Consider the following 17,592-nt stretch of genomic DNA (forward strand, 5'->3'; position numbering starts at 1 on the left):
ACTTTTCATAATATGTTATAGTTATATGTTTATTAATCTATCCATGAGTTTTCTATCTTTGTATTTCCAAAACTCATAAAAGTACTTTGCATATATTTGTTGTTCATTCATTTTTTCATTTAATTCTTACATCTGTGTATTGAAAAATCAACAATTAACTCCTAAGAGTTAATATATCAGAAATGAAGACTGTGTTCAATAACATTCCTGCTTGAAAGGCAGTATTCCATGTAATGAATGTTTCTGTTGCTTGACAACTCCTATTTCAGACCTTTAACAAGGTTTAATTTGGTCTTTTGGTCTAACGTTTATGTTATAGAGATGGCATAAATGCTTATTTGCATGACTCAAGTAGATGTAAGAAGTAGTGATTTTGTCACTGATTATGAAATTGTTAAAGAGGATGATTATTACTGATTACCTCTTTGCATTTTGGATCAAAGGCATGAATTTCATAAAGATTAAGTGTTCTAAGAACTATTCAGAAGTGTGTTTTTATATAGTAATACAATTTTTAGCATGCATTCATAACCATTTACTAGATAATGTGCCCTTAAGTATAATGAATCAGAATGTGCTCTTATTGTGTTTTGGATTTTCATATTTTCAGTTCTCCCTAAACCTTATTTCTCTTCCTAACTTAAAAAAATGTAGTTTTTGAAGAACTCTATTTATTCATTTATTCAACAGCTATATATTTAACATTTACTGTATGTTCCAGGAACAGAGTTAGGCCAAATCGATTATTAGATTTGGAAGTGAACAAGATAGATTAGGTCTCCGCTGTCAGAATTAACAATGAACAAATAAACATTTGCCCATTTAGTCAACATTTATTGATTGCCTATCATGTGCTAGGCATTGTTTTGGGAATTGTGGATACAGTCACAAAGTAACAGAGCCCATACCTCATGTAGCTTACGTTCTAATGAAAGAATAACAGCATAAGTGGAGAAGGCTAACTTTATAATGGTTCGTCAAGGAGGGCCTAAGAAATTGACATTTGAACTGAGATCTACGGGACAAGAAGGAACCAAAGGAAAAGACTATTTGAGGACAAATAGCAATTACCCTGGATAGCAATGAACTTACTACATTTGATGCACATTGGTTTGTAGCTTTTGAGGTCAGAATATTAAGGATTTAGTATTCCTTCCATTTTTTCAATTAATTATGAAGTACAGGCATCATTTGTAAAGTTTGGTAGGAAAGAGTAAACGGCAAAGAGGGAAAAATTTGTGGAGAAACAAATTTGAGGAAAGATATCACTGTGAAATAGTAACTCCAGAGAACAGGGAATATACAAACAATAGAAGTGCTGTAGGGCTGCTGGGCAGAGTTGACAGTGTAATTGTCAGTTTGTTATCCTCAATTTTAGGTGAAACTAGTCAACATGGTTGTATTGTTTTCTCAGTTATGGGCACAGATGTGAAGAAGATGTAGTATTTAACCAGAGTTGTTTTCACCCTCCAGGAGAATATGATGGAAAAAGGGAGGAACAAGAGTGTTTAGAGCCTTTGTAAAGATGTCACAATAATACAAGGCTTTAGAGTCTATCCTGGGGAAGGAGAAATGTGAGTAGGGAGTGAAAAATTAAGAGGGTTGATGGGCTTAAAGAAAGTTGAGGATCAGTGGATTGGTGATGTGAATAAAGCTGAAAGTTGTGAGTGTGGCCAGACATGTGAATTTCATGGGCTAATATGGAATATTGATATATATTGAAAAGAGTGTAGTTTGTATAGATAATTGAAATAATGTGATGGCTACCAGAAGTGCTAAGAGCACTTTCCTTTCTTTTATTATCCTCACCCTTTTTTGCAGTTTTATAGAAATGGTGTAATATAATATAGGGAGAATATAAAAAAGAGCATCACTTGGAAGTCAAGAAAATGTAAAATGTCCTTTATAAAGTCACTTGATCTCATTGACCTATTCTTTTAATTAACTGACAAATCAATTAATTATTTCAGCAGTGTGCCAGGTGTTGGACATACAGTGATGATATCAGATACATAAATGTTATCTAATTTACAATCACAATAATGGTACCAGTGATGATATTGGATACTGATATTATTGATAATATTGATAATGATATCAACAAATGACCTCATTGGCCATATTCTTTAATTAATCGGTCTATCATTTCAGCCCTTGCAGTTGCTGGGCATACAGTAATGATGTCAGATAACAGCAGTGCAGAGTGCTGCTGGAGTACTGAGGTGGGGCATGCAACCCAGATGGAGTGGAGAGCAGTCACACTTGTATGAAGTGGTATCTAAGCTGAGATCTGAAAAATAAGTAGGTTTTGCAATTTAGCAAAGAAGTCACAGGCAGATGGGGTCAGGAATAGTGTATATTAAGGTCTTCAAGAAAGAAATGCCTTGAGGTATCCAGAGTAGCTGAATCATAGTGTATGAGAGAAGAGGCTGGAACATTAAGCAAAGGCCATATTTTAAAGAATTTGGTAGGTTATGTTAAGGAAATTTCATCCTAAAAGCCATGTAGAGTACCCATTGTTGAGTTTTGCATAGAGAAGTGACATAAAACATGATCACTTATAAAGTGCAAGATCTGCTTAAATGAGGAAGTTGAATTTTATCTTCTCTAAGGTTCATTCAAAAATTATTTGATTTGTTGTGATACCGAAGTATAAAGAAGAAAATCAAAATTACATAAATGTCTCTTATTTTAATTTAAAAAGAATTAACAGCAATTAATAAGAGACTAGATTGGACATAGAAATAAAGCCCTGTTTACAAAGCATTATTAAATTCATATTAATGTTTGCAAATGAGAATTGAAATTCAAATTTCCTATGACTCTGAAATACGTTTGGTTACTGTTGAATATTTTCTATCATATCAGTGAAAATATTCGCTAATTTCCCATGGGTTTGTGTGTGCCATTTGATATCCTCAATCAAATGTAGATGAAACTGTACTTCTTATCTCCAGGTATTTAAACCTTTGAGATGTTTCCATTAATTGGAAAAACAATCATCTTTGATAACTTTCCTGATCCTTCTGATACGTGGGAAATCACTGAGACAATTGGCAAAGGAACTTATGGGAAAGTTTTTAAAGTATTGAATAAGAAAAATGGCCAAAAAGCAGCAGTCAAAATTCTTGATCCAATTCACGTAAGTCATATTTTTTCCTTCTAATTAGCTTTACTTTTATCTGTATGAAACACTTAAAAAGACTGTAAGTATTTTATCTTGATTTATTCATCACAATAGCAGTCTAAAACAGGTTACAATTTGAAGATAAAGGTGAAGGAAAAGTCTACTTATTTGCTTTTCCAAGTTTCTGTGCTTACTATATGTAATAAGGCACAATAAGTACTTGATGAATAATTGCATAAGCACACAAAAAATGCAGCTCTCAATCGACAATGTTATTGAAGTTGACTCAATGTTATTTTAGACATGAAAAATTGTAAAGATACAAACTCAGGGGTCTACAAGTAATCCTAAAATGGCATCTTAACCATATCTTCTTTTCATCCTGTGTTTATTTAGGCTTCAGGAAATATTTCTCTTAGGCCAAACTAAAGAAGACTTTTTAAAATTAAATTTATTTCAGAGAAGGAAAATTAAGTTTCAGGTTTGCTTAAATGTTTCCAAAGCAAACATGGTGTGGATTTATAATCAGGGCAAAGTTCCTTATTGTGAAGAATTAAATTTCATGTTCAACTCTGCCAGTCTCTGCTTACAGGAGGCCACAATAGGGGCCCCCATTTGCTTTTTTTTTTTTTTTTAAGTAGCAGTTGTAATAGGCAAAACTGCCAAACCTTTTTTCTGTTTTAAGACCATGAGACTACTGAGATTGTATTTTCTGGTAATGAGAGCTGGCAGTTTCAGAATATCTTCAGGTTGCTGGTAGACACCTTTCTCTCCCATAGCACATGGGAGAGCCAGAATGAGCTTAGTCATCAGATGCTCCTCAAACATCTATTGAAAGCAACTTCTCCAATTAAGAGACTTTTGCACACATGATGGGAGCATAGCATGATGAAAATGATGAAATGTGTATAGAGAGGGCATCAGAGTCCTAGGTCCTTGTTACAGCTCATCTACTACTTGTGAGATGCTGCAAAAGGTCTTGTTCGTCTTAGGGTTGCTGTTCCTTTTTTTTTTTTTTTTTTTTGATAGTTTATTTCTGCTAAACCCATTATAACTACACTCCTCCATATTATTTTGAGCAGAGGAGAAAGGTAGGGGAGGTGTATTTTAAAGTAATAAATTAAATACACTGGAGGAAAAAAAAATCAGACTCAGTATGCCCAGGCTTAACTGTTGCTGAATGTTTCACATTCTCTTGGAAACTTCTAAGCATTTAAACTGAAGGAACAGAGGTACAAATTAAGTTCTACCAAAGTGACTATACCTCTCTTTCCTCTAGCCTTTGCATTAGGAATTCAGGTGTATGGCAGCAAGAGAAAGAAATTCAGTCCAATACCATTGTCTGGCCCATGGTGTATCTCTTTTTTAATGGAGAACAAATGGCTTATAATCCATGTAACCACTATTCTTTCATAATTTACTCATGTATGTTATACCTACAAACCTTATAAGTCATATTCAGTACTATTTAATGAAATACTGATTTTATAACTATTATACTTAATTTATCCTTTTGCTTTCATTCTTGTCACAGTACATATACATTTTTCTAATAATTATTTATTTACTCTTCTTTCATCTTGTCACAAGTCAAATAAAAAAGATTTATAGCCAAGAGATTATAATCTTAAATAAATTTAAATGCATCCAAACATCTTGCAAAGATTTGCTTATTTTAAATTAAAGGAGTCTTACTATTACATATTTTTAATCAGTCATTTTATTTTCAAGAGAGGAGCTGAATGAATAAGATGAGAATGTAGCAGGCTTGGCGTCTATATCTGGATTTTACACTAAGCAGCTCTGACTCCAACTTCTCAGGGCTTAACTTTATGCCTCTAAAATTAGAGTTCAGATTTAAATTTCTACCTCTGTGATTCTATGATTCTATAATAAAATAACATAAGCATTAAATGTCACTGTAAAAGCAATATTAATTAAGCTTTCTTTTATTTATTACTCTGAATTGTTTCATATATATGTGATTTTCTAGAAATATGACTAAGTGGCTGTCTTCCATTCTTATTGATAAGATAGCAACCTGTTCTTCTTTTGCTGAATGGACCTTTAGATCATTAAAGGTTTTGTGCAATCTTTTATAACTTAACTCTATTTGAGTTTTTTGGAAAAGTGGGAATTTATTGTTTGTATGACTGAGTTTTGGATAGCTTCTAAATGTCCTGTTTTCCAAAGAAACAAAATGAACCAGATTTCCAGTCCTAAAATTTACTATTTCAGATCAATGGCTTTGCCGTTGTAACAAAGTTAATAATACAAAAAAGCAAAATCATCTGGAGTAGCTCTCGATAGATGTTTACTTATAATTGCATATAAAAATAACATTTTATTTATCCATTTTAAAATTTGATGAAATTGATATAACTTGAGATTCACTTGATTATCATGAAAATCACAATCTCTCCCCTTAAATAATGTAATGAGAAATTACAGTACATAATACTAAGCACAGTAAAAACTATTATGACCTTGATATAATCAAATTCTATATTTGGTATTCTATAATCTGTTTCTTTGACATTACTCATGTTTTTCTCACAGTTCTATTCTTACGACTTTTTGAAACTAGGATATTGATGAAGAGATTGAAGCAGAGTATAACATCTTAAAAGCACTTTCTGATCACCGTAATGTGGTCAGATTCTATGGGATATACTTTAAGAAGGATAAAGTAAATGGAGACAAGCTGTGGTTGGTTCTTGAGGTACGTGTTTCAGCATTATTTGTATGGGTGGAAACTTAGAGTATGGTTCTGAAATGACTTATTATACTATTTATGTAACATTGATATCATAAAAACAATTCTGGTAAGTTCCTGACCAGCCATGAATGTTGTGCCTAGTTTTGGCCTTGCCGTCTTGGAAACATCAAAAAATTGAAGGAAAGCCACAAAGACTAGTAAATGTTAAAAGGAAATTACTCCGCAACAAAAGACTAAAGAAACTGAGATTATTTTTCCCATGGGAAAAAAAAAATTAAAAGGGATTTCATTATAATATTTATTTATTCATCTATATTTTGTTTCATTAACATGTGATGAACCTCTGTGCCAGGTGCTAAGATACAAGAAAATTAATGTTAAGTGAGGCTTCATTAGGCAAAAATAGTGAGCTATGATTTTCTTTTTCTGTCCTTATTGAATGCTAATGACTTGAGCTACAGAACCAGGTATTTATATTTACAGGGAAGAGAACTTACTTAAAATGGTGTTGATACTGAATAAGTTGCTAAAGGGAATCTGTAGAGTCTGCCCTTTCCAGTCATGAGAGTAGTTTTTCTTACACTGGAGCAATCCTCTCTAAGGCAGGAGTACTAGCAGGTCCCACACTAAGGTGATTGCCAGTCCCAGAAAAATTCCGTTTTTCTGATTTTCATTGAACATTATTCAAGTGCAGTAAACATTATTTCTAATAAAATCTATTAGAATTTTTTAAAATCGCTTTTATCAAATTCAGGGACAGTAGATACCTTTATCTGACAACTATAACAGCATATATTTATTGTGTTCATCATTGTTTTATTAGCATTTGAGTATTTTATTTGTTTTTGAATGTTCCATTGCTTTTCCTGAAGTGGCATTGTCTTAGTCTATTTGTGCTGCTATAACAAAAATCCACACACTGGGTAACTCATAAAGAACAGAAATTTATTCCTCACAGTTTTGGAGGCTGGAAGTCCAAGATCCAGGAACCAGCAGGTTCACTTCTCTGGTGAGGCCTGTTCACTTCCAAGATGGCACCTTGTTGCTACATGCCCTGGAAAGAAGAAATGCTGTGTTCTCACATGGCAGAGGGCAGAAGGCAAGAGAGCCCAACACTGTGTGGAGCCTCTTTTTAATAAGGATCTTAAAACCCCATTCATGAGGAAGAAGCCCTCATGGCCTGATTACCTCTTAAAGGTCCCACCTCTTAATAATATCACGTTCACCATTAAGTTTCAACATATGAATTTTGGAGGGGACACAGCCAAAGTGTAATAGGCACAATAATCATAAATAAATTATATTAAGACTTTATATTCATATTTTTCTACTATGTTTTTTTTTTTTTTTGAAATGGAGTCTTGCTGTGTTGCCCAGGCTGGAGTGCAGTGGCACGATCTCAATTCACTGCAACCTTCACCTCCTGAGTTCAAGCGATTCTTGAGCCTCAGTCTCCCAAGTAGCTGGGATTACAGTCACATGCCACCATGCCCAGCTAATTTTTTTAGTTTTGTATTTTTAGTAGAGACAGTGTTTCACCGTATTGGCCAGGCTGGTCTGAAACTCCTGATCTCAAGTGATCCACCTGCCTCAACCTCCCAAAGTGCTGGGATTACAGGTGTGAGACACTGCGCCTGGCCTCCATTATGGTTTTTAAATGATTCTACAAATAATAGATGATCATTGTGGAAAATATTTGAACCTATAAAAATTCTTAAATTTAACGTATTTGCTTCATTTTTTGTATGTTTTTTTCTTTAAAAATATTTTAAGTTCAGGAGTACATTTGCAGGTTTGTTATATAGGTAAACTTGTGTCACAGGGATTTGTTTTACAGATTATTTCATCATCAAGGTGTTAAGCCTAGTTCCCATTAGTTATTTTTCCTGATCCTCACCATCTTCCCACCGTCTACCATCAGGTATCTGTTGTTCCTCTCTTCGTGTCCATGTGTTCTCATGATTTAGCTCCACTTATAGGTGAGAACATGTGACATTTGGTTTTCTGTTCCTGAGATAGTTTGCTAAGGATAATGGCCTCTGGCTCCAATCATGCTCCTGCAAAGGACATGATCTCAGTCTTTTATATGGCTGCATAGTATTCCATGGTGTATGTGTACCACATTTTCTTTATTCAGTCTGCCATTGATGGGTATTGATGTGGTTTTGCTGTGTCCCCACCCAAACCTCATCTTAAATTCCCATGTGTTGCAGAAGGGACCCAGTGGGAGGTAATTGAATCATGGGGGCAGGTCTTTCCTATGATGTTCTCGTGATGGTGAATAAGTCTCATGAGATCTGATGATTTTATAAGGGGGTGTTTCCCTGTGCAAGCTCTCTCCTTGCCTGCTGCCATCCATGTAAGATGTGACTTGCTCCCCCTTGCCTTCCACCATGATTGTGAGACCTCCCCAGCCATGTGGAACTGTAAGTCCATTAAACCTCTTTCTTTTGTAAATTGTCCAGTCTCTGGTATGTCTTTATCAGCAGTGTGAAAATGGACTAATACGGGCATGTAGGTTGATTTCATGTTTTTGCTGTTGTGAATAGTGCTACAATGAACATACATGTGCCTGTGTCTTTGTGGTAGAACAATTTCTATTTCTTTGGGTATATACCCAGTAATGCAATAGATAGCTGGGTTGAATGATAGTTCTGTTTTTAGTTCTTTGAGGAATTATCACACTGTTTTCCACAATGGCTAAACTAATTTACACTCCCACCAACAGCATATAAGCATTCTCTTTTCTCTGAAACCTCACCAATACCTGTTATTTTTTGATTTTTTAAAAATAGCCATTCTGACTGGTGTGAGATGGTGTCTCATTGCGGTTTTGATTTTCATTTCTCTAGTGATCAGTGATGTTGAGCTTTTTTCACATACTGTTGGCTACATGTATGTCTTCTTTTGAAAAGAATCTGTTCATGTTCTTTGCCCACTTTTTAATAAGGTTGTTTGTTTTTGCCTTCTAAACGTAAGTTCCTTACAGATGCTGGATATTAGACCTTTGTCAGATGCATAGTTTGCAAACATCTTTTCCTGTTCTGTAGGCTGACTGTTTACTCTGTTGATGGTTTCTTTTGCTGTACAGAAGCTCTTTAGTTTAATAAGATTTCATTGGTCAAGTTTTGCTTTTGTTGATATTGCTTTTGGAGTCTTCATCATGAAATCTGTGCTGGTTCCTGTGTCCAGAATGGATGATATTGCCTAGGTTGTCTTCCAAGGTTTTTATAATTTTGGGTTTTACAGTTAAATCTTTAATCCATCTTGAGTTGATTTTTGTATATAGTGTAAGGAAGGGGTTCTGTTTCAGTCTTCTGCGTATGGCTAGCCAGTTGTTCCAGCACCATTTATTGAATAGAAAATCCTTTCCCCATTGGTTGTTTTTGTCAGCTTTGTCAAAGATCAGATAGTTTCAAGTGTGTGGACTTATTTCTGGGCTTTCTATTCTGTTCCATTGGTCTGTGTATCTGTTTTTGTACCAGTACCATGCTGTTTTGTTTACTGTAGCCCTGTAGTATAGTTTGAAGTCGGGTAGTGTAATGCTTCCAGCTTTGTTTTTCTGCTTAGGATTACCTTGGCTGTTTAGATTCCTTTTTGGTTCCACATGAATTTTAAAATAGTTTTTTTCTAGATCTGTGAAGAATGTCATTGGTAGTTTGATAAGAATAGCATTGAATCTATAAATTGCTTTGGGGAAGCATGGCCATTTAAATGATATTGATTCTTCCTATCCATGAGCATGGAATGTTTTTCCATTTGTTTGTGTCATATGATTTCTTTGAGCAGTATTTTGCAGCTTTCATTGTGGAGATCTTTCACTTCCCTGGTTAGCTGTATTTCTAGGTATTTTATTCATTTTGTGGCAATTGTGACTGGGATTGTTTTTTATTTGGTTCTCAGTTTAACTGTTTTTGGTGTATAGGAATGCTAGTAATTTTTGTACATTGATTTTGTATCTTGAGATCTTGCTGAAGTTGTTTATCAGCTTAAGAAGTTTTGGGGCCAAGACAATGGAGTTTTCTAGATATAGAATCATGTCGTCTGCAAACAGGGATTGTTTGCCTTCCTCTCTTCCTATTTGGATGCCCTTTATTTCTTTCTGTTGCTTGATTGCTCTGGCTAGGACTTCCAATACTGTGTTGAATAGGAGTGTATGTTTTTTGTATGTTTCAATATTTTGACAATATTACTTATGAAATTATCCTATATTTTTACTTAATGTAACTTCAGATAGTTTTAATCATTGTTATGTTTTTCAAAGTAAATACATTCACTTGAGTAATAAAAAAAAAAGATCATTTCGAAAGGTTGATAAGATAAAGCAATGAAAACATAGATCCAGTTTAGTGGTGCCACCTTCTCCTGAGCAGGTCCACACTTTTGACATGTTGTGATTGCTGTATCTAGAAAAGTATGGCTGAGCTTCTATACTGCCTTATTTAGAAATCCATGCTCTTAATTTTGGCAATATTGTTCATTACACTTTTGGAGCTCTTCATCTTCCCACTCTTGTTTGGAGAACTGCCATGTGTCTGACCTCTTTGATGTCTCTCTGATGCCCACCTTGATGGAACCACTGGTTCCTAAATCCCTTGGCCTCCTCTTTCCAAGTTTCTTTCTCTGTTTGGCACATCATGTAGTAATTTGTGCCTCTCCCAGATTACCCATTTTACTGATGCCACCAAATCTTGAATCCCTCCAGTTCAGTGTCAGCAGGGAACAAAATTTCGAGTCTCTTAACCTGTGTGTGTGTGTGTGTGTGTGTACTGCTCAGGCAGGCTTCTGAATGTTAATATTTTGTATATGTGATAAGAGGGTTTCAAGTCCTTTGATTACAGACTTCCAAATGACCACTTGCTTTCTGCCCTGCTCCTCTAAACTGCTTCTCCACCTCTACTATTCCCTAGCACTATCTGGGTTAATCTGTTCAGGTGACTGCAAAAGAACCACACAAAGTATCTTAGTTTGTGGCTTCCTCTTCATTGCTAAATCAGTTACCACTTGCTTATCTGCTTTCCATATTGCAAAATTTATTGAATTTTTTTGCTCAGTGCTTTCCTTTTTTCTTTGTGATTATAATATTTTATTCCTTTTGTAGCATTTTAATGGAGATTCATGAGTAAGAGGAAATAAATTTATATATTTCATCTGCCACCTTTATGGTCCGGAGCCTTTCAAAATGTAAAAAAGTATTTTCAAAAATCTTTCGTCGCCTGTAATCCCAGCACTTTGGGAGGCCAAGACGGGCGGATCACGAGGTCAGGAGATCGAGACCATCCTGGCTGACACGGTGAAACCCCGTCTCTACTAAAAAATACAAAAACTTAGCCAGGCGAGGTGGCGGGCACCTGTAGTCCCAGCTACTCGGGAGGCTGAGGCAGGAGAATGGCGTAAACCCGGGAGGCGGAGCTTTCAGTGAGCTGAGATCCAGCCACTGCACTCCAGCCTGGGCGACAGAGCGAGACTCTGTCTCGAAAAAAAAAAAAAAAAAAATCTTTCGTCATCTGATGCTATATATTATTTTACAAAATTAAATAGCCATGTGTGTCCTTTAAAAATAGACAATTTATCTATGATTTCAATATTACAGTTGACCCTAACTTTTAATTATTAGGGATGACAATCTCCCATGCACTGAGAAATCGAGGTATAAATTTTGACACCCCCTAAAACTTAACTACTAATAGCTTACTGTTGACCTGAAGCCTTACTGATGACATAAACAGTCAATTAATGCATAGTTTTATGTCATAGGTGTTATATACTATATTCTTACAATAAAATAAGCTATAGAAAAGAAAATGTTATTAAGAAAATCATGAGGAAGAGCAAATATTTTTACTGTTCATTAAGTGGAAGTGGATCATCATCTTCATCCTCATCATCTTCACATGGAATAGTCTCAGGCGGAGGAAGAATAGGAGTGGTTGGTCTTGCTGTCTCAGGGGTGGCGCAGGTGGAAGAAAATTAACATATAAGTGAACCCACACAGTTCAAACCCTTGTTGTTTAAGGGTCAACTGCATTTTTTATTTCTGTAGTTTAAGATAGCTTTGTATTTTTAGTGAAATCACATATAAAAGCAAAGCTAAACTTTTACTCATCTAAAGGTAGTTACCAAGTAATAGAATGTAAACTATCAACCTAAACCATTTTGCCTTACATTAATGGATAATTTTAGAGTTTAATTCTTGTTTGTGTTTGCATATTTGAGAAGTACTGCTATACAAAAGCCTTGATGTAACCTTGAATATAATTTGTTTATATCCTTCAAAACATTTTCAATAATGCATTTTTAATTTTTCTTCCATATATAGAATCATTGGCAGATGTGCATTTAAGTGGAGATTCAGGTATTCTGTCTAATATAGGCCTAAATGGACAACAAAATAAAGTATAAATCTTTTCCCAGAGCTTAAAAATATTGAATGAGATCATTCATTGTCATAATGCCTATTAAATCCCTATTCTAATATCTTGGCATTTCTCAGTATTATCACCTGGAATTAGGGGGCATTTGGAAACTCCCAATGTTAGTTAAATGTTTTATGTGAGAGCAGATTGATTAAAATGAGTTGGATTGATTAAAATGTTTTGGGAATATTGTATAAGTAAAGCAGCATCCAGATATAATGAATCAGTAGAGTCGTTACAATTTCTTTGAATTTTGTCCTTATAATTTATTATCAGATAGAGACATTGGAAATAGCTCTAAATGGCTTAGAAAAAAAATGAATTTAGTTTAATAAAATGGTATATACAAAATCTGATCTACTTGAACTTACAAAGTGGGGGAAAAAAAAGTCTAAGGAAAGCAAGAAGTTGGCAAACTGTATATAAGATAATTGATTTGCATATGTAAATTAGACTAATCACATATACACATAAGTGGCTAGATGTACAATTACCTGATTTATAAACATGAATGGTACAGGTGCTGCTTTAGAGGCACTTTCAGAAAACTGGCTTGTGGCATCAATACTTTGTACTATAACATGACTGCTAATTATACCTCTTTTTGTAATAAAGTCCATTTAAATTATTTTGCATGAGGATACCAAAAGAGGGGCAGTGACTGTGATGTTACCCAGAGAGTCATGTTAACGGTGCTAGGCTTTTAATGTGAATCTACATAAAGAAGGTGTGTACTGGAGGGGATGTATTAGAGCAATAAGTGACTGTCCTCATTCTAAGCCTGGTGTGTGTGAATGGCCATACTAGCCTAGAGAAACCCCTGCAAGATGCTTTTCACAATGAAAAACCATTTTACTTATATTTCAATCCAGAATTGAAATCCTAAGAATAATGATGTGCCAAATCTTGCTCGGCAGTCTGTTTTCTCTAGTTACAATTTTAAAATTGTTTCTTTTGCTTTTTGATATGATTTTTCTCTTTTATTTATTTTACTTTCATTTTGTTATTTTAGAAGTTTTTGAGCATGAATGATATACAAGGCTCTATTTAGGAGTTATTTTCATCTTAATTCTCTGCATGTTTATTTTTAGAATCTAAATGGTACCCAGGTTTAGTACAAGGGCACTAGTTGCTGGCCCTCTGAAATTCCAGTTATACACTTGAAGTTTTATGCTGTGGAAACTGATTTAGTTTTTTATAGAACATCTATGGGGACTTTTGTTGTCATTCAATATTTGAGGTTTTCCTAATGATGTAGACATAAAGAGAGAACCAATGTTTTCTGTTTGTTTCTATCTATGCCTCATTTTGAAATACCTTATGTATATTCCCTTCTGCCTATAGCTATCACATCTCTTGACTGACTTGTTTAGTGAAATGTAAATACCTCTTTTGACTGTGTACTGCCTTTTACCCCTGATGTCTACTGTTGGGGATCAGTATCAAGCGGGGAGGGGAGCTGGGAAGATGAGGGCTGGGCTATGATTCTTCAAATGCTTCCTGCCTGAACCAGGAGACCGTAAAACAGAATCAGAATTGAGTTAAATCAGTCTCATATAAGGCATTTGCTATTGATGGACACAAAGGGGAGAACTGAGATTTAATTGTAATTTTTCCCTTCTTGGTTGGATGAACAACCAGGTTTTAAGTAGGTAAGGAAATCTGGGCTTCTCTCTCAGGAGCTGTTGGCTTAGTGTGCCTTCAGCCATAATGAATCCAAAATTCAGAGTTAGGACATCTTTCTGTTAAAAGACTCTTTCCCTCATAATCCAATCTTAGCTATAATTGCTCCTTTCACAGTGGTGCTACAGACTGCATTCTATTATTCATCTGAATTGGTCCTGATTTGTTCATTCTTAATAGTGACATTACTTTTTCTTATTGCTCCCCAATTATAGCAATTTTTCTCTTTGAAATTATATCCTTTTCAGGAGACTAAAGACTGCCAATTACAGGTGGTATTTCAAAGCATGAAAATTCAGTAAATAGTCATAAAGCTTTTCAAATGCACATTTTCGGTCATCAGAGTGGTTTTTATAGACATAAATACTACTTTCATGTGTCGTGCATTATTGGTTATTCTGGTTTTATACTTACATCTAGTTAGTAATATCAGGCCTGCCTTGAGGAAAGGAAATTGATAGAAAGAAGATAAGTAATAATGAATGTGAGCTTTCTATTTGTTCAGCTATTAACTCTTTAATGCTACTGCCCTGGAGATAACATGTACACAGAGGGAATATAAAGCCTTTGCAGGATATGTTTGTGAGCGGTCAGAAGAAACAGGGCAGGAGTGAGAAGCTGGGCTGCTGAGTTCCTTAGATAGCACAGAATTGTTCCTTCTTTCATTTGGCAGTTCACAATTGCAGTGGAGCAGCAGAGTCACAGTGTGATTCCTTTTATGTTCTTAAGGCTGGAACCACCATTCCCAGCTCTCATATAAAAGGCTATTATTTGGTGTACTTGCAATAGAACAGACAGCCAATTACCTAGAGTTGTTTCATTTTTTGTTTGTTTGTTTAAAGGGCAGAATAGAAAAATGGCCTAAATGTACTTCTTTGTACTCTTCTAACTTAGGAAATATGTAAATAATATATATAACTCTTATGTGTCTTTCCTAATTGTACTTCAGTGCTGGAAAAAGCATCTTCTTTGAATAGGCATGCACGTTTATAGTGTTACTTCAGAGGTAAGAAAATATGAGGTGACCAGTGATGTCTTGCTATTTAATAAATTAATAGATTTTTATTGTGCATATTAAAATATTTCTGCTCGTAAGTTATTTTTTCTGTGATCATAGATTTCTTGTTGATTGCATTACTAGTGTGTTATGGTGTTCTCCCTAGATTTTTAAAGCATTTTAGGGTGAAGTAAGTGTTCTATATTTTGATTTACTGGTTACATGATTATATGTAATTACTAAAGTACATCAAACTGCATACCTAAAAGAGCCAATTATATTATACGTGAATAATACCTTTAAAATACTTCTAGTTTACATGTTAGAAAAGGAATGTGAACTTTTTGCACACTACAAAAGTACACATTAGAAAATGTCTATTAGGTGGTAGTCCCAGTTTTTATTAATATTTTATTAGTGTTTTATTGGAATCCAGAATTTGGTACATTAGTATGTTTCATTGAAATTAAGATGAGCATATCACACTTTGTATATACAAACAAGCGAAAAGAAAACTAATAAAAACTCGCCTTAGCTTTGTCCCCTGCTTTTTAACTTTTTTTTTGTTTCTATTTATGTCTTATTGTACTGACTGTGTCTTGAAAAGTCGTTGCAGTCATTATTTTTGATTGGTTCATCATTTGGTCTTTCTACATAGGATAAGAGTACTTTATACACCACAGTCATAGTGTTATAATATTCTGTGTTTCTCTGTGTACTACTATTACCAGTAAGTTTTGTACCATAAGATGATTATTTATTGCTTATTAATGTTGTTTTCTTTCTGACTGAAGAACTCCCTTTAGCATTTCATGTAGGACGGGTTTGGTATTGATGAAATCCTTCAACTTTTATTTGTCTGGCAAAGTCTTTATTTCTCCTTCATGTTTGAAGGATATTTTCACTGGATATACTATTCCGGGGTAAAAGATTTTTTTTTTTTCCTTCAGCACTTTAAATATGTCATGCAGCTGGCCCGTAAGGTTTCCACTGAAAAGTTGCCACCAGAGGTATTGAACCTCATTGTTTGCTATTTATTTCTTTTCTCTTGCTGCTTTTAGGATCCTTACTTTGTCCCTGATTTGGAAGTCTGATTGTTAAATGCCTTGAGGTAGTCTTCTTTGGTTTAAATCTGCTTGGTGTTCTATAATCTTCTTGCAGTTGGATATTGATATCTTTCTCTAGGTTTAGGAAGTTCTCTATTATTGTTCCTTTGAATAAACATTCTACACCTGTTTCTCTTCCTCCTCTTTAAGGCCAATAGCTCTTAGGTTTGCCCTTTTGAGGCTATTTTCTTTTGAGGTGTGCTTCATTGCTTTTTATTCTTTTTTCTTTTGTCTCCTCTGACTGTATGTTTTCAAATAGCCTGTCTTCAAGCTCACTTACTCTTTCTTCTGCTTGATTCGTATGTTATAAAAGGACTCTGATGCATTCTTCAGTATGCCAATTGCATTTTTCAGCTCCATAATTTCTGCTTGATTCTTTTAAATTATTTCATTCTCTTTATTACATTTATCTAATAGAATTCTGAATTCCTTCTCTGTGTTATCTTGAATTTATTTGGGTTTCCTCAACACAGCTATTTTGAATTCTCTGTCTGAAAGGTTACATATCTCTGTTTCTCCAGGACTGGTCCCTGGTGCCTTATTTAGTTCATTTGGTAAGATCATGTTTTCCTGGATGGTGCTGATGCTAGTAGATGTTCTTCGGTATCTGGGCATTGAAGGGTTAGGTATTTTATTGTGGTCTTCACTGTCTGGGCTTATTTGTAGCCATCCTTCTTGGGAAGGCTTTCCAGATATTTGAAAAGACTTGGGTATTGTGATCTAATCCATGTCTACTTTAGGGGGCACCCCAGTCTCAGTAATGCTGTGGTCGTTGCAGGCTCATAGAGTTGCCGCCTTGATGGTCTTGGACAAAATTGAGGAGAATTCTCTGGATTACCAGCCAGAGATCCTTGTTCTCTTCCTTTTCTCCCAAACATACAGAGTCTCTGTCTCTCTTCGGAGCCACCTAAAGCTGGAAGTGGAGTGACACAATACCCCTATGGCCACCATCACTATGACTATGCTGGGTCAGACCTGAAGCCAGCACAGTGCTGGGTCTCACCCAAGGCTTGCTGTAACCACTCCCTGGCTACTGCCTATGTTTATTCAAGGCCCTGGGACTCTACAATCAGCAGGTGGCAAAGCCAGCCAGGCCTGTGTCCTCTTCAGGAATATGAGATCTCCCCAGCCCCAGGTGGGCCCAGAAGTGCCATCTGAGAGTCAGGGACTAGAGTCAAAAACCTTGGAAGTCTACCTGGTGTTATAGCTGCTGAGCTGACACTCATACCACAAAAGGAAGTCCTTCTCACTCTTCCCTCACCTTTCCAAAGGCAGAGGAGCCTCACCCTGTAGCCACCACCATCCCAGGCCATGAGGAGTACTTCCAGACTACCTCTGATGTTCTCTTAAGGCACAAGTGCTCCTCATTTAGCTTGTGGTGAATGCTGCCTGGCCTATGACTCACCCTTCAGGGCAATTGGCTCCCTCTGGCCTGGGGCAGGTCCAGAAATGCTGTCCAAGAATCAAGTCCTTGAATTCTAGATCCCAAGAGCCCGCCTGGTGCTCTGCCCTCCTGTTGTGGTGTTGGTACCTAAGGTGCAAGA

General features: G+C 35.5%; 1 protein-coding gene across 1 annotated transcript in view; it reads left to right on the plus strand.

The window, feature by feature from the left end:
* MYO3A (myosin IIIA) overlaps positions 1-17,592 on the plus strand; it is a 259,578-nt gene that overhangs the window by 14,055 nt on the left and 227,931 nt on the right. The window contains exons 3-4 of the mRNA XM_012002014.1: positions 2,958-3,142; positions 5,715-5,849. Of these exons, the coding sequence (XP_011857404.1) occupies positions 2,975-3,142; positions 5,715-5,849 (303 nt within the window). The 5' untranslated portion in view covers positions 2,958-2,974. The remainder of the gene's footprint in view (positions 1-2,957; positions 3,143-5,714; positions 5,850-17,592) is intronic.

Source organism: Mandrillus leucophaeus, unplaced genomic scaffold (genome assembly GCF_000951045.1).
Source record: "Mandrillus leucophaeus isolate KB7577 unplaced genomic scaffold, Mleu.le_1.0 Scaffold673, whole genome shotgun sequence".
NCBI classification, from domain to species: domain Eukaryota; kingdom Metazoa; phylum Chordata; class Mammalia; order Primates; family Cercopithecidae; genus Mandrillus; species Mandrillus leucophaeus.